At 47.9% G+C, this 16804-nt stretch overlaps 6 protein-coding genes across 6 annotated transcripts; 1 reads left to right on the top strand and 5 right to left on the bottom strand.

Annotated features, from left to right (window-relative positions):
- Positions 1-1795: 1795 nt before the first annotated feature.
- FOBCDRAFT_224319 (tethering complex subunit VPS16) lies at positions 1796-4857 on the bottom strand. The gene is made up of 6 exons (XM_031184895.3): positions 4553-4857; positions 4185-4449; positions 3638-4134; positions 2347-3589; positions 2190-2271; positions 1796-2135 (listed from the first exon to the last, which is right to left on the bottom strand). The coding sequence occupies exons 1-6, from the start codon at positions 4695-4697 to the stop codon at positions 1884-1886; spliced, it is 2484 nt and encodes an 827-aa protein (XP_031040537.2). The 5' UTR covers positions 4698-4857; the 3' UTR covers positions 1796-1883.
- Positions 4858-5026: 169 nt separating this feature from the next.
- Positions 5027-5919, top strand: FOBCDRAFT_37855 (autophagy-related protein 16). Its single transcript, XM_059612171.1, has 3 exons — positions 5027-5181; positions 5276-5613; positions 5670-5919. The coding sequence occupies exons 1-3, from the start codon at positions 5097-5099 to the stop codon at positions 5841-5843; spliced, it is 597 nt and encodes a 198-aa protein (XP_059464978.1). The 5' UTR covers positions 5027-5096; the 3' UTR covers positions 5844-5919.
- A 72-nt stretch (positions 5920-5991) lies between these two features.
- Positions 5992-7942, bottom strand: FOBCDRAFT_261227 (histone methylation protein DOT1-domain-containing protein; the record flags this gene model as incomplete). Its single annotated transcript, XM_031184894.3, has 3 exons — positions 7027-7942; positions 6054-6973; positions 5992-6020 (listed from the first exon to the last, which is right to left on the bottom strand). The coding sequence occupies exons 1-3, from the start codon at positions 7578-7580 to the stop codon at positions 5992-5994; spliced, it is 1503 nt and encodes a 500-aa protein (XP_031040536.2). The 5' UTR covers positions 7581-7942.
- Positions 7943-8454: 512 nt separating this feature from the next.
- Positions 8455-9937, bottom strand: FOBCDRAFT_240290 (uncharacterized protein; the record flags this gene model as incomplete). The annotated part of the gene is made up of 2 exons (XM_031184887.2): positions 8455-8674; positions 8733-9937. The coding sequence occupies 2 exons, from the start codon at positions 9935-9937 to the stop codon at positions 8455-8457; spliced, it is 1425 nt and encodes a 474-aa protein (XP_031040529.2).
- A 405-nt stretch (positions 9938-10342) lies between these two features.
- On the bottom strand, positions 10343-12621 carry FOBCDRAFT_261225 (uncharacterized protein). The gene is made up of 4 exons (XM_031184886.3): positions 11917-12621; positions 11742-11869; positions 11246-11693; positions 10343-11193 (listed from the first exon to the last, which is right to left on the bottom strand). The coding sequence occupies exons 1-4, from the start codon at positions 12130-12132 to the stop codon at positions 10624-10626; spliced, it is 1362 nt and encodes a 453-aa protein (XP_031040528.2). The 5' UTR covers positions 12133-12621; the 3' UTR covers positions 10343-10623.
- Positions 12622-13534: 913 nt separating this feature from the next.
- On the bottom strand, positions 13535-16777 carry FOBCDRAFT_293720 (P-loop containing nucleoside triphosphate hydrolase protein; the record flags this gene model as incomplete). The annotated part of the gene is made up of 2 exons (XM_031184882.3): positions 13535-16665; positions 16715-16777. The coding sequence occupies 2 exons, from the start codon at positions 16775-16777 to the stop codon at positions 13546-13548; spliced, it is 3183 nt and encodes a 1060-aa protein (XP_031040524.2). The 3' UTR covers positions 13535-13545.
- Between the last annotated feature and the right edge of the window lie 27 nt (positions 16778-16804).

The following is a 16804-nucleotide window of genomic DNA, read 5'->3' as shown; positions in this document are numbered from 1 at the left end:
GGATATGGGTCCCCTAGCGAGAACGCCCGAGCAGAGAGTGAGACCCATGAATTCTTAGCCAAGGAACGAACAGTTTTGGCAGACATAATTGTAAACAAAGGATAGTATTTTGCAAGGTTGAGCTTATGAATCTTTCATCATCAGTAAGGTTCTTGGTAGCTAACTCAACAACATTAACCATTGAAACCTGATTCTCTCCATGCTGGCAATCCCCCAGTAGGACTCATGTTAGTCTCAGTAAAGATTGCACTAGTGGCCCATCGAGAACAGGCAATTACAAGGATCATCTACGAATAGCGAATTGGTTCATGGCGATATCAATCAACATTGCCCTAATTAGAAAAGCAGGCAGCATCACGCACGCAGCCAAGTGATCAAATCTGCCTGCCAGTCAGAACGTGATTCGGGGTGGCCGCTCCAGAACATCTCAACTTCACTGACTCTTGAAAAAAGGCGTCTTGGCAAAGTATAGTACGTAGAACAGGGGTTCAGTGTCGGAAACGGAGCGCGGATCCTCTTTTGGAGGTGGCCAAATACTTTACGACCTCAGTCTTTGCTGACACTATCAGTGGTAATCCTTCAGTTACACGACATGTGCCTCGTCATCAAATATCGGTAAGAAAAGTCGCTGGTAAGAGACCCTTAAACGATGCAATATCGATTGCCCTGAATTTCATGCCTCCATGTCCCTAAGTAGCTCCACAGTCTAGATCCATCATGACATACATTCTCCATCCTTCATACAAGATATCCCCAGCTTAAAGAAGGCCATTTTCCACAATTAACATCTCCCAACCGCTACCCAATCTCTCATACCCACTCATTGCCCGTCTTAACCAAAACGCCTCACATGCTTCTGGAAAAAGAAGCGTCCCTCAACCGTTTCTCAAAGTTCCTTTGGTTGAGGCTTAAACCTAGGTTGAGTTACACCTCGGACTTTTGGTGCTGGTGTTTCTGATACCGCCACCACCAGACTCTTCGAGACCTTACACCATAGCCCAAAGAAGAACAGGGCTTAAGCTTACGATGCAAGCAAGCAAACAAAAATGCTTGTGAGGCAAAAAAGGGGGTAACGTTGAACCGATGGATTGAAGTTTCTCTCAAGTATCGCGATAATGAAATTCACTGACATAAAGTCTCCGAGTTTGTGTTACTGAACAGTTCCCCAGCTATTACCTTACCTTGCAGTTGGTTCTGTACATGCCGAGGTCATCCCCACATCGGAGCCAAAATGTAACCCATGATATCATCATCCTACCCTCCCTCTTCTCAACCTACAGTACTGTACAGTACGATACAGGGTCCTTAGCTGTCATGCCACCAACAGGCATCATCTGCTTTGCTCACTATGAAACGGTTTCGGTAGATCCCGATCAAGCATAACGTTATCTTAAGCTCACACGCGAAACCCTCTATCCTGTATTGATGTCCGCTAGTTCCGCTTAATGTCGACTAATGTTTGGGTGCCAAACAGTTATCGTGGATCATGAGACACCAACAGAAACATGACTTGCAACTAGGCACGTCACGAGACCCTGGGAAACATCACGCGAATAACCGTGATATCTTCCGAAACAACTGCAGACTCTCACATTCCAGTCGGTAAGTGCGTAGCTGTATTGAGGCGTCAATTCTCAACGCTCAATAAACAATCGTAAAAAAGTATTCATCAATTTTATGTCCCATCAACTATGCAGCCACTGCAGTAGATGGCTTGGTTCATAGCTGCATGGCGTCAAACGCGGTTCTGATCGTATCATAGTGTAACTTGACGAGAGTCATAATCGATCATCGTGGCTGCTTCATGTCTGTGGATATTCTTGCTATGAAAGTACGGTGAAACGAGTTATATGTGCCTCTAAGAAATTACAGCAGAGCTGGCTCTACTTCTTGAATACGGATTGGCCCAGACGCTCGATCTCTCTTCCCTCTTGTGACCCCTTTCCTGCAGCCTCCAAGAGCCTCTCCCAAGACTCACTGTCCTTGAGTCTCACGGCTTCTTGCGCGGCCTTCACCCGCATCCCACATTTCTCATACATGGTGATCGTCTCTCCAGCTTCTACTGATGTGCATTTGGGTACAAATACAGATGCTAACCGTGGGTTACCTGCTTGAAGCGTGAGGTTGAAGAAGGGCTACGATTGTCAGTCTCAGATCTCACTCCACACAGTTCTCATTCTATAACTCACCTCCCAACCAATGGGGCTTCTCCTTGTCTTGGAGATCTCCTCGATCTCGTTCCAGTCTCGCTTCGCAACTAGTGCTCGTAATCTGCAGGAACAAGTTAGCCGTTGTCCAACATTGTCGTCCCGAAGCCAGGGCCTGTTGGAGACAAGGTCCACATACCGAATCCACCACGCCACTTTCTCGGGGACTTTGAACTCGCTCTGGATCTTCTTAGCCCGTCCGTGGTAGCCCAGTCGAATAAGCTTAAACATGGTTTCATTGACGCTCAGGCCAGTAAAAGTGTCAGTCAAATCCCGGTCGAAAGCTTCCTGCATGCGCAGAAGTGTCGTAGCCTCCTTCAACGCATGAACCTCGAACGTAGACTCCTTTGAATCAGCTAATAGCTTTGCTGCCAGTGCCAATTTGTCAGACGCTGTTCGAGCATCAGGTTGTTTCAATGATTCGCGGATAAAAACGTTGGCACCATCTTCTCGTCGGTCATCTTGATAATACAGGTCCTTTAGCAGCGTATTGTCACCCTCTTCCATGGCCAAAGCTTCCACCAGTGCTGTTGCTGTCGGTCGTGCATTGATGACCCTGAAGAAAGCGGCGAGGGGCAACTTCTTCTTGAGCTGCAACAAAACTGAAAGTATTAAGTCTGTGTCACCGCTCTCAACAGCTTTGTCGAGAGCAAGCTCGTCCTCCTCCATACTCAAGAGAAGAGGAACCTGTCTACCCCCACGAGGCTCATGGTTGAGAAGTTCAGTAGCAAGTCGGCCCCTTCCTTCTTGATATGCTGCACGAGCGATCTCCTCGAAGGAAATTCCAGGCTTGCCAGATAGTCTCTCCACGATCAACCGGCAGATGGTATCGTCATCCTCGCCACCTACACGGACCTTGCTAGACGCCCAGTGTACATAGATTCGATCTGTTGGTAACTTCAGATAGCCTGCAATCTTCAAGGCAAGAAGATACTCGTGTCGGTTGAGCAATCGTCGAATGAGGCTCTCTGGTGTCAACCGGTGATACTGTTCAAAAGACAGTGGCATGCCAACTTCATAATATCGCACAGCGTTGAGCACGCGTAGAGTCTCGCACATGTCAACAAAGTCGTCACTGTTATATATATCGAGTACAGATTTGCCAAATGAAGCTGCTTTGAGTAAACGTTTCTGCCAGTAGGTATCAAATTCGCGCCCAGCTGCATTGACACAAGTGTCCACAGCCCCGGTAAGATTAGGTCGTATTAGTTGGATGTAATCATCTGCTTTTGGAGACTCAAGCTCCAGTTGGCCTACAGCGTCGAGAAGAATCGAAGCAGGTGATGAATCTGAAGACTGGCCAAAGACTTCGAGAGTGTCTCTAGGCACTCTTTCAAGGAACTCGCAAAAGTCATTTGTAATTAGTCGGGCACCATCGTGTTCTATAAGAATATTAGTAGTCTAGCATTGAAGTTCGATAAGGCACATACCAGAAATGACATGTACGCGTGTGCTATCGTATATATATGAAGATGAAGAGTCGCCAGGTCCGATAATATGCACCTCATCCTCCCAGGCAATGAGGGCATCGGACCCGCACCATTCAACATATAGAGGAGGTGTTTGAGAGTCAGAATCGTGTTCGAATAGCCGTTCTTGGAAGTCACTTGATATGACATGAGCTTTCCCATTCACAGCATAAAGATTGACGTAGCGACCATCCGGAGACACACTAATATGGCTGAAAGGCCCAATATCGAGGAAACGGTCTTCGCAATCAGTAGCATCGACGACGTATACAGTCTTATCGACGCTTAATAGTACCTCGACAGACCTAGATAATGTGTGGTTTGGTGAAATAATTGACCAAGCGTGGATCTCGCTTTCCGGTATCTTAGCAAGAGCTTTGGGTCGGGGTTCAGTATATGATGAGACTGTGACGAGTGAATTGTTTCCAAGTAGTGCTACCATGCCATGGTCGTAGAAACTGCCACTTGTCAGTCGCGGAAGTAGACCATATCACTAAGAGGCACCTACCGACATGACTCGACGCTGTAGTTATCGGCACCATGGCCAAGGGAAAATTGTGTAAAATCTCCTTGCAGATCATAACAGCGGACCGTACCGTCAGTGGTAACAACGAGTAGAGTCTCGTCTTCAGACCACCCAAGGCCTTTAATGGTACCATTATCCCAGGGGATACTTCGGAGTTTCTTACCGGCAAGACTGTAGATGTCAATTGCTGGTTTTGCTGATCTTCCTGGTTGATATGCCAGAAGCTTTGTGTCGTCGCGCCATAGTGCTGAGGATGTGGTCAGTTACAATTACATCAACACTAAGTTAATCATAAGTATATTGGAAACTTATGATTTAATGATCTTAGATTTCTGTGGCTTAGAACTCACCTAGTGCTCCTGCATATGGAGCTCCCGCAACGATATAATTATCCAAGTCGAGATCTTGGTCAAACACAGCTGTATACTGCTGTGTCTTGCGGAACCATCTGTCCCCGACACTCTCCCAGTCAGCTCTGGCGTGAAGTGTGTCCATCTCGCGTTATCTCATATTGTAACCCAATCTTCTTGAATTTGTTGAGGAAGAGACGCGCCTGTAGCTGAATGTTATTCGTCAGCTAGGCACCTGTACAGTATGAAAGAGAGCAGGGAGCTTAGGTGCTGCATCATACCGTAGCTCAGGTAAATGGAGGTTGCCAGGCGTACGGCTATTCTCCGGCTGGAATTAGCGGTCGGGTAGCTCCTTGTCCCGCTAATTTTAGGTTCCTTTCGGCGGTTGCATCATCTCACATGGCGGGAAAGAATGAGCGGTGCAAGTGCATCCAAGTCACTCTGTCGACTCAACTCATTCTCTCATCACTTTTACTCAACCTAATTTCATCTACATCGAAATCTCATCATTTGTCGACCATCACACACATCATACTCACTGACAATGCCAAACTGGCGTGACCAGTATCTCTCATCCATTAAGGATGCAGAGCTCAGTAATCCCGTCAACATGGAGCTTGTTCAGGCTTGTTCGTAACAGCACCCCCACATAACCCCTCCTCCAGCATGCGACAGTATCACGCGAGGATACGAAAGGTTCATCAAACTGACAATTATTTCAAGGTTCGCAGATGGCAGACCGCATATCTGCTCTTGAGGCTGAGAAGAATGGGCTAGAAGCGCTGGTCGCAAATAGCGGGACACCAACTGCGCAACCCACCGAACCCTCAACAAACGATCCTGGTGTTGCGCAACTAAAACAGGATCTCGCCGAAGCCCTTCGATCAAAGGGTGTTACCGAAAAGCGATTACGCGCGGGCGAGGAAGAGTTGATGCAGCTACGGGCAAAGCACAAGGCAGATACGAAATCAATCCGCGACCTCACGGCCGATAGAAATAGTCTTACCACCAGACTAAAGGATCGAGAATACGAGTTGAGGGAAAAGCGCAAGCTTATTGAGGTACGTATGACCCAAATGCTGCAATTCACCATCTTCGTTGCTCACAGCAACATCAGCAAGTACAAGATGAGATGATTGCGCTGAATCTACAAATGTCCATGGCCGAGAAGGAAAGAGATAAGGTGAAGAAGGAGAACAAAGAACTAGTGGACAGATGGATGAAGAGGATGGCACAAGAAGCAGATGCTATGAACCTCGCCAACGAACCCATCTTCGAAAAGGGACGATAGCCGACGGTCCATGACGCAAAACGAAGCAGGTCAAACAGAGAAAAGAGCCACGATGTCACCGAAAAAAAAAAACAAATACTATATGGAGTATCCTGTAAGTCCGAACATATCCTTATACCCCACGCTGATGTAACCGTCTGCCCTATCCCTATTTCTCCAACACCATAATCTCTGCCACTGAATGCTTATGAAGCTCTATAGTCTACTTACGCGTCGAAATGAAGTACGATCCTCCTGCATTAGTCCAACTCACATAACCCTCAGGGTATGTGCACTCTTCCACCTCCAGGATGGTGCTGCCAACGTCGTTGATGTTGTGGTTGTTGCTCTTTTCCGCGACAAAGGATTTGAGCGACACAATCTTGCAGCCCGATTTAAGATCCAGGAACATACGGACCAAGTCATCGTTCAACTGTGAGGTGAAGGCCTTGTTGTTTACGAGCACAACATCTGCACGCTTGAGGGCCTCATGGATGGGCAAGTTCTTGCGGAAATCGCCTCGTTCCAGGTGAACCTTGCCAGGTCGAACCCCCCAGAGCATGCATCGGGCATCAAACTCCTTCTTTTGCTCCTCAGCAAGATTGCAGGCATTCTCCATCATCTCGCAACCCCAACTCTCACAACCAATCTCGAGAGCCGCTTGCAAAACCACATTACCAACACCTGAGCCGAGATCAACGAAGACCTGACCAGAGGTCATTCGTGTCTGCTCTACCAAAATCTTAGAAATGAAAGGGTGGAGGAGTTCGCCATAGACATAGTCGGTTCCGTTCTCATACTTTGAAAGAAGTTCCACCTTTAGGGCCACTGTTCGGTCATAAATTTGATCGAGAATGAAAGCCACAAGGTGCTGGGGGAGCTCATGCATCTTATCGAGGTTCTTGGCAATTACACCGTCCTCGACTAGAGCACGAAGCTTTTCGTTGTATTCGCGCAGAGCTGCCTTGAACCCCATCAAATCCTGGATGTTCCGGTTAGACGCCTTTTCAAGTCTTCGAATGATACCACCATTAGGATTTGTGAAAGGCTCTGCTTCCTCTTCGGTGAGGTATGTTTCGGCTACATGGCGAACCACCTTGATGCTAGCTTCGACGGCATCGATCTTGTCTTTTCCCCATACTAGCTCATACCTGTAATCATGTCAGCATTAGTTTTGGAGTTCGGGGTCGCCGGGAAGACTCACTTCTCTCGAGGTTGTAAGCTGGGATATTGTAGTCGGATAGCTACATCCTCTTTCTGTGCGCCCATCACAGGTACGCACTTGTGCTCAAGCGAGGCCACATCCACGGCATGAATGAAGCTTCGACTGTCCATACGATCCTCAAAGGCTCTTACGCTTCTCAATTTGCGGTTAGGGTCAACAAAGCTGCCGTCTTCCGTGCCTTTGCGTTGTCTCTTGGTATCGAGAGTCATCCATCCATCGTCTTCGCCATCACTGTCTTTGTCGAACTCGATACGGTCGCTAGCCGGTGATCGACGGGTGACGGACGGTGCCTTGCGCTTACGCTCGAGTCGCTTCTCGTCGGAAGATGAGGGGTACGGCGAGTGACTAGCCTGTCGTGCCAGTGGTTTTGGCGAGGGACGGTGAGAAGAGGAGGAGCGCGATGCTGAGCCGCTGAGTGCGGAAGTGGATTTAGGCTTAGGCTTCTGAGCAGGTCGGTCGACGACAACCTTTTCGATCCTGATCTTGGGAGGGTCGACCTTGATCTTGTTGTTCTTTCCGCCGAAGAGACGCATTATGAGTGAATAGTAGGCCGGTCCTAGTAATCCAAAAATGTCTTTGAAGGTAGAGCAACGACGGGGTCTGACTTGAGTTGGGTCACAGGTCAGGGATGGAGGGGTTCGCGGTGGCGTGTGCGTGTCGCTCCCGGACGTCGGCAATGTCGCGCAACGGGTGGGACTAGATTAAAGAAGAGGGCAAAAATAAGAGAGAAGAGTACGAGAAAAGGAACGTGAGAAGTGAAGTACGGGGGAGAAGTTCCAAAAAAGATAAGCGGTATTAGACAAGTATTGGGTAGGCTCTGTTGTAACGTGACTCTTCAGTATCGCATCGTGGCACTTTAAAGATATGCAGAGTTCAAGTTTCGAGGCGACTTTCGGCAATCCACCACGAAATGGCTGAATGGCTGCCTTCAGTTAAATGAGTGGATGCCCCGGAGCCTTACATCAGCTGGGAGGGAGCTGGAGCCGGGGCCATCTTGCGCTGCAGGAGGTCCCCTGGAGGAGGCCGCTAGTCCCACTGTAAATGCCCTGGATTTTCCAAGGTTGAAAGAAATATCTTGACTGGTCAGAATTTTCAAGGTGGGTACGTAACGTTGGGCACGTGGGGGGTTTCCCTTTCAGCCGCAGATGGTTGCCTGGAGAGTTACCCTACAGTGGCCATGTGAATAGAGGCATTCAGCCTTTTTATTGAGTCATCTTTTACAAGCATTGCATTTTCATCTGTCTATCCACTACCCATCTTCTTTAACTTCTACCTAACTTGTTGTGTATCATGATAGTCTGGTGTAACTGGAATTCGCCATAGCAACCATAGCCTTTTTATTCGCAAATTCAAGCAATAGTACACATTTCAATCGCTATTTCCCCATGATCACTCGATAACTCCCCTTTAATGACACGAACAGTTATCAAATAGGTTAGAACAATGGGTAATTGCGTTGAAAGCACCCTCTTGCCAGTATAGCTCGTTGAACTCAGCTTCCACCTCGCAGGACTCATGATGATCGTATGTGTGCTCCTCAGGCAGCTCAAACTCAGCTATATTGATCTCGCCCTCCAGGTGGAAGTCCAAGGCATGCATCTCATGAGCCTTCGAGAAGTGAGTTGACCTATGAAAAGAGGTTAGTTATATACATTATCTATATAGGGGTTTGTATAAGAACTTACCGAAATTTGATCATTGGCCCACCAACACAGTGGTCGACAATGATATGAATGCCACCGACATCGACATGTCCGAGTTTGCTGTTGAGACAAAGACGCTCGGGACGGACTTTGACTGGGATACGAATTCCAGCTACTTTGATTGCATATTCCTTTGGCCTCTGAAGGGGATGCTGAGGGAGTGCCTGACTGTAACAACATTTCTCGCACTCCATATAGTCTTTGCCTTTGTCACCCATGAGGATTGTGAGAGCCTTTGGGTGGCAACAGTCGGGAACGGGTCTGGAAGCCTTCTCCAAGGTGGTATAAAATGGGTTTAGGACGTAGGGTGGAATATCCATACGACAATGTGCCTTGTCAACCTCGATGTACTTACCCTTACATGGCAACTCATAGTTGGTACATAATGAGCACTTCAGAGGGCGGTCCTGGTTTCCAAGCTCACAGATGGGTCGCTCTCCGGTAGCCTCAAGGGTTTGTATATGGTTGAGCTTTACCCGATCACTGGCATCGCTGATCCCCTTGTGTAACTCGACTTTGAAGTCCTGAAGACTCTTGACAGTCCAGGTCTCATCACAAACAGGAAGGGCCAGTTTTGGAAAGTCAGGCTTATGAGTCAAGCCAGCCCTGACAATCTTCTGAACCTGATGGTTGACCATGGATTTGCGCCGAGAGCACCAGCTCTCTGCAAGTTGCATGAAATGCTCCACGCAGAGGGTTGAGAACTCATCGTGAGGATAGGCCTGGAAGAACTCAAAGTCTCGTTGCTGTCCGATCTCTTCCCAGCTTTTTGTAAAACTTTCGCATTGGAACGACTTAGGTCCAAGCTTAGACACCTTCTCTTCCTCATTTTCGCTGGTCTCGTCCTCCTCGATAGCACCTGAACCGACAGGAGTTGGAGACTGAGGAGGTTCATAATCCTCGTCCTCAATGACTGCTAACCAGTTGAGAGTTTCAGGGCGAGTCACGGCCCTGGAAGTTGAGGTTGTTTTTCTCAGCTTGAGCGGGACCGGGCTATCGCGGCATGTCGTTTTACGCTTCGTCTCAAGTGGTGTAGGTAGGAATACCGGGCTAGATTTAGGCTTGGCTTTTATAGGTGCTGCAATGGGTGATTCTGGTGTTGTTGATCTGGCAGGGGTTATCAGTGAAGCTTCAGAAACTGTTCGTGTTTCCTTGGTCTTCGACCTAGTACGAGGTGTGGTAGTCATGATGATGATTTGCGTATAAGACTGTTGATGTTGCATGAACTTGGTGTTTATTCACCTTATGGAGCATGTCGAGCCTCTTATATTAAAAACTATGAAGAAACGCTTCGTGATTCCTTGATCCTTTGCTACGTTGTTCACTGTCTTTGAAAGATCCCATTCAGTTCAAACAAAGATGACGCTATACTGGCCATTCTTTATTGGGCTCAGTCGCCTAAATAAAGACAACATCGCTCAGAGTAAAGAAAATAAGCTCCAACAAACAACAAAGGCTCATTGTGTTAAGGCTTTGAAGCCTTTGAGGGTATTCCGCAGGTTCGGTAGTTGTTCCGATGGAGTAACACCGAGGATAATACTTCGCTACGGTGTTTCATAAGTAACGAGAAAAGTAATATTTAACTAATAAGTACAGTATCTAAGTGTTTCCAATGGTTGAAGTGAATGAAACTCGGAAGCGTGGTAGTCTGCATGCTAACACACGGAGAGCCTTCAAAGCTCCTCATGTTGAACTCATAATAATTGGAGCCATAAAATATCATAACCAACCCAGAAACAAATCTATGAGCTTTTTTCTATTTTCGGTAATTAACGTAGAATCATGAGTCATGTAAGTTGATGTAAAATGTGATCATCTTTGTCGTAGTTTCTATCAGAAGACAAAGGCATTATGGATGTTCGTAACAAAGGCGTTAAACATGCTTGCTGTATCCGTCGTGGAGAACACGGGCTGAGAGTAAAGACTCCGTTCCTTCAGATTGAGGAGAGTTCACCAAAGTTTCTGACCAAGAAACAACGGAACTGTCACTTCTCGTGCTCAGTCGACCATATCCGTGGTCTGAATCAGCAGGGGCTGAGGTGTCGATGCGCGGGAGACGTATGGCCGCGATCTTGTGTGTTGTCTTGGAAGCCTTTGGCCTCTTGATGCTTGAGTCAGGAATAGTATAAATGAGGCCAATTGAGTTCATGTGTGCTTCAGTCTCACTGGCAGTGGGCGACATGGGGCTAATGCATGTAATACGAGATGACCCTCGGCTCTTTCGCCTCAAACTGCCTAGAGACAGAGCTCCAGAGAATCTGGAATCCACGATAGTGTTTGGTGGAGTTCGGTAGACACTCAAAGAGGACCCAGCTCTTTCGACAATGGGAACAGCCCATTTCTTAAATGTTGGGAATAGCATGGGGATGTTTGTTGTCATGATGGCGACAAAGGTCTCGCGAACCGCCCAAGAAGCTGCGAGTTGAGGGCCATTGATTGGATCCTTGTTGATATTAGATGCATGTAGTGGGACTTATGGGTTGAGGTATACTCACAGATACAAGCAGCACAACCCGAAGGATAGCGGCCATGGTGACAAACAACCCACAGCTGAACAGAGCAATCAGTCCGACCTTTTGAGGCCAAGGCATAGCAGCCTTCCAAAGCATGGGCATAGGAATCATGATGAGGTAAAAGTCAGTTGCCAAGTTGAAAGCGAGACAAGTCCATATCAAAGCAGGCGAAATGGCAGCATGGCAGAAAGCTCCAGGGTCAGGGAAGATCTGCCACCAGTGGTCGAAGGGGCGACAACTGAGAAGAAGGTTCATCTGCACAACAACAAAAGAAGAAATGATGAGGCCAAAGCCGATGATGACCCGAATCCGGTGGCCTTGAAGGTCTTTTGTAAGTCGATAGTAGAAAGTGCACATGGCTGCTTTGAGGATCCAGAGGAGGGATGAGTAAGTTGCCCATAGAGCGATTTGGATCTTCGAGCCAATGATACTGTAAGTATTAGCACAAATAACCAGATAGATAGAGTTATTGGCCTACCGAAGCTGATATTCATGATCTTCTGGTTGTAAAGAGGCTCGTTGCTCGTCCGTCATCGAGTTATTCGCCAGCCCTTGAGCAATATTCCCGACCGAGTATGCCAGTCCTGTTTCTATAAAGTAGATGCCCTAATGATGTTAGTATAATGCATCCATATCAGATACTCATCACTTACAGTGGCCAAAATGACGAGATAGTCATCTGCCCAGAGGTTCCTGCATCCCACAGTCCTGATCCGCACACACGACCTTAACGCGGTGACCAGCAACGCAATACCAAGTAATGTAAAGGCCTCTATGTTGAATGCCTTGAGATTGACCTCCGTTGTTGCTGCAGCACTTTCTTCAATAGACGTCTGGGGATCCATGATGAGTTGAACTGTAGCTCGCATCGGTAGCAGAGCAACGAGAACCAGCCCCTCGGGAAGGAAACTCGTGATATAAGATTACCAGAAATATCTGATCTGAAGCCAGCGGCGAATTTGTGCGTCTAGACAATCTAGTCCTCAATTTTTACTTCTTTTAGGGCCCATCCCCAATACTCCACGTAAAACTGCTCCATGTTTCTGAGTCCAGCCTCTTCATCCCTCACATCCCTCAACGGAAAAATCAAGGCCAACTAAATCCTTTTTGCAAAAAGAAAAACTCGGTCTCTGCAGATGGACTCAAACCAAACGAGGAAAAGTCGAACGGGCCGTCGTGTTTCGTGGCAGAGACAAAAAAGCAACGTTAATCCACCGGGGATGCTCGGGTTCTCGTTAGCAGCCGAAATCGTGGAGAAAGTGCCGAGTGTGTGGGAGCAAGGGCTAAGGCCGTCAGGGGTTAGAATGTGATAGTCTCTCTTTTCGCAGTTGACATGTCACCGTTTGATCTGAGGGTAGTGGAGAAGAGAGACTCAGCCGGGGCTCTCGCCAAGTTTCAGCTCGTATTGGCAAATCAGGTACTCTGCATAAAGACCTCATATCGGATGAGGGAAGCTCAGCTCAGTCACCGGCCAGTTGATGTGAGGGGAAGAAATCCGATCTGGTGGTGAGACACGACAAAACGTGTACAACGTGTCCTCACAATACAAGATTGGGCTGGTCTGTCTTAAACATAAAGCAGGAGGGAAACCATAGTTGGTTAAATAAGGTACGGAGTCCAAAAGAAGGCTGGGTTCTATGACTATGTGGGTGAAGTCCTACAGGGACCTGCATGAGAAAACCTTGGAACTTGCAGACTGTCGACTGCTTGATGTGCTTTTGACGATTCTGGCGAAGTTGATGACGATATAAATGCAAGTCATCATGATTCTCGGATGAGAATAGAGAGAAATTGAATAGAAGATCTCGATCGACTACTTCTCTACGTGAAAGAAAGGAATAGAGAAGAAGAGAAGGAGGAGTAGCAGAGAAAGATTTTCAGCATTGTCCCAGAGACGAATGTCACGGAATACCATGAAAGTATCACAACTTAGTCCACAAGAACTATCAAAACCAGGACTTAGGCAAACAATCTGCAGTTCTAGGGCTTTACCAATAGGACTTTCTCCGGTTCACTCAGCTGATTTGTTATAGCAAAAAAAGGCTCTTATAGCTTAGGCGCTGGGAGGCATACTATCCATAACTCCCCCACAATACCTATTTCAAAATTTACATCTGTCAAGAAAAGCCATGGAGTTGTGCCTGTAACAGATTCATCTGATCTCTATGCAATGTGGAAGAATCCATGTTACACTGCGGCCGATGAACGCATGCACACTACAACTACCCTGCCACGACAGCCTATATCATAACATGCATAATTTTATTGCTTCTCAAATACATCTACCTCTTCAGTGTCTTTTGCTTCTCTGCGTCTGTAGCAACATTTCTTCCTTCGACAAGCAATCCCTTCTTTCTCCTCACTCCATCCATATATCGCTTTGCCACGTTCTCTTTGTCAGCCAACTCACCAAGATCCTCGAGATCATCTTCTGTGAAAGGTACCCAGAAAGGATCTTCATCCAGAATCTCAAAGCCAGCAAAGATCAGCTGTGGCTGGGCCGCACCACTGGTACGCTTACGCATCTCGTCGGCAAATCCGAAACTCTCGGCTACGGGAACCAGTGCTTGAATTGTGAAGAATGGTGTGCCTTCTTTCATGAGTTCGGCATTGACACGACCGCGACGACGGGTAAGAACATCGTATACACGACCGAGGACTTCTGTAGATGCTTGAATCTCGACACTGTACATGGCAAGCATGAGGCGGGGAGACCAGTCCATGAAACCTGCGCGAAGAGAAGATTGGAAGGTTCTGATGATCTCACCAGTAAGACGACCAAGTTTGTCCCGTGCAGAGGAGTCGTCCTCGGCGAGGTTCAGGGTAACATCCTCAATAAAGACTGCAACGCCTTGAAGTGGCTCGTTGCACAGAGGACCCTGAGCCGTAGCAAGTTGGAAGGCGTATGAGATCTTGTCAGTAAGATGGCTAGGGTGAAGAGACTCATCGGCACGAGGTGCAGTCTCGACAGTCTTTTCAGTAGCAAAAGCCTTAGAGAAGATACCATCTGCAGTAGCATCGATAAGTAGGTTTGGTCCAGTACGTCGAGGTCCGAAGGCCACAATCTTATCAATAGAGTCCTTCCAGATATCTCTGCCCTTTCCACCTTCAAGCTTCTCCTTAAGTTGCTTCTTGAAGTCTTCCACGGACAGGGTGTTTCCAGCTGCAACATCAGCTTCAGCCACGATTTCTTCGCTCTCATCATCCTTCTTGGCCCCGCGGTCGTAGACTCGCTTAACAGCATCGCCATTCTTGACCAAAAAGTCTGTTACGTTTTCGGGGATTGGCTGCACACGGAGCGAGAGAGTCACTTGCTTGGAGCTTGTTGTAGCCACAACCGCACCACGACCTAGCTCCTTGTTCGCGGGAGGCCGCATCTCTTCAGCTCGGACAATTGTCTCTCGGTAGGGAACAATAGGAGCACCAGGTTGAATATCGCACAGAGCAAACCGCTCCTTGAGATCAGTCAAGCATCGCTCAAGATGCAGCTCACCTGCAGTCAATAACACATGTTCACCACTACCCAGAAGCTCATACTCAGCACAAGGGTCGCTCTGAACCAGAAGCTTGAGCCCATGGATCATCTTGTCAAGATCGGCGGGGTTCACAGGTTCCAGTGCAACGCGAACGATAGGCTTGCCCAGCATGGTGACACCAGCGAGGTTGACGGCGCCGTCACGGCGACTGCACAAGGTACCAGATTTGAGAATCTTGCCCTCGAGACCACCAATACCAAAGACACAGCCGGCAGGAACTGAATCTAGAGCTTCAAGGTTTCGTCCCATGAGCATATAGAGCGCAGTAACAGTGACTTCTTGAGGCTCAGGATCGGCGCTTGGCTCAGCAGGTGACCATTTTGGAGGAATAACGTAGAGCTTATCGCCAACGGAAAGTGTTCCCGAGTAAATACGAGCGAAGCCGATAAGGTGCTCAGGATCAACCTTCTTCTCTTCCAGCTCAGGGGCGTAATCGTCAAGATTGATGGCATCCATTGAGGTCGCCATGCTGTCAACACCATTCTCACCAGCTGCAGCCTGGGCTCGAGCAGCTTCAGCTCGCTTCTTTCGTGCAAGCTCTCGGGCCTCTTCGCCACTCATCTGGGTTCCAGCCCGTCGCTTGTTTTCGGGAAGCTCACTCTCGGGAATAGAAACCATTTTACTGACGTAGGCAACCACAGGGTCAGACTTTTCATGTTTGAAAGAGATCATGGCGTCCTTGATAGTCTGGTCAATGTGCTCAGATCCTGGGGATTCTTCGATCAGCTCGGGAAGTCGTGCAGCCTGAGCGGCCGGAGGCGAAGGCAGAGATTCAATGACTGACACCAGTAGTGCTGTTGACAAGGGAAGCCAGTTTGCGAAAATTGTCGTCATGAGAAGCTTCTGATCTCGTGACTTGAGCATGTGAGGGGTGATCTTGATTCCGAGGGACTTGGTGACCTTTTCCAGCAGATCTCGATCACCCTGCCCGTTATCACCTCCCACTGTAGCTTGATAGACAGTCCATACTGGCTCCAGTACCAATTGCACAAACAAGGGCTTCAGGTTTCTTCCCTTGAGATGCTTAGGACCCAGGATCTTCTTCGTCTTGGGGTCCAGATAGAAATTGCCCCATAGAACCTTTTCCATAATTCCACGCTTAATGCCCAGCTTCTTCTCATACATGGCAGCGAATTGTCTGCAGGTGAATGCCCATCCATCGATGGCGCTGCTGAAAATAACGTTGTTCTTTTCAGGAGCAAAGTAGATATCTTCGTCGTCTCTTTCCTCGAATTGCACCTCTCCTGTATCGCTGACTTGGTCAGCGATTGCTGATTCTTTGGCTGCTGTGGCTGCATTGACTCGCTCCTCCATTCTTTCCCTCCAGTTGAGGTCCTCCTCCATACGCTCGCCCTGAAAGAAACTTCCTAGCACAGCGTTTACCTGTTCTAATAGCTTATTCAAGTGGATATATGCTTCTCCTGGTGTCATTTTGAGTTCTGTCACAAGTCGATCAATCTTATTAATGACGAGCAGGGGCTTTAGCTTCTCTGTCCATGTTTGACGAAGAACAGTGACTGTTTGACTGCAGACTCCCTCAACAGCATCAACAAGAACAACAGCTCCATCACACAATCTTGAGGCTGTTGAGACTTCTGAGCTGAAATCGATATGACCAGGTGAATCGATCAAGTTGACAAGGTACTCCTTGTCCTCGGGATCAGCATCGGGGGCTGCTTTCCGACGCATGGCGAAGTAGAGTGAGATAGCTGAAGACTCCATTGTGATTCCTCGTATCTGTTCATCAGGTCTAGAGTCAAGATATCGGATCTTGCCCGCCAGCTTTGGCGAGATGATGCCATTTGTGGCAAGGAGAGCATCGGTAAGTGAAGTTTTGCCATGGTCAACGTGGGCCAAAATGCAAATCTGTAAGACGTTAGACTGTATACTCTCTTGTTCATGAGACTGTACTGACATTTCGAATATCACTGGACTGTCTTTGCAGACTTGCCAGCTTATCTGGAGTGACGACAGGCATTATGACGACAGTGATTCGAGTAGGGTA

The sequence above is a fragment of the Fusarium oxysporum genome, chromosome V (assembly GCF_013085055.1).
Source record: "Fusarium oxysporum Fo47 chromosome V, complete sequence".
Taxonomy (NCBI): Eukaryota; Fungi; Ascomycota; class Sordariomycetes; order Hypocreales; family Nectriaceae; genus Fusarium; species Fusarium oxysporum.
Note: the sequence above shows the minus strand (reverse complement) of the source record. Positions and strands in the feature narration are given on the sequence as shown.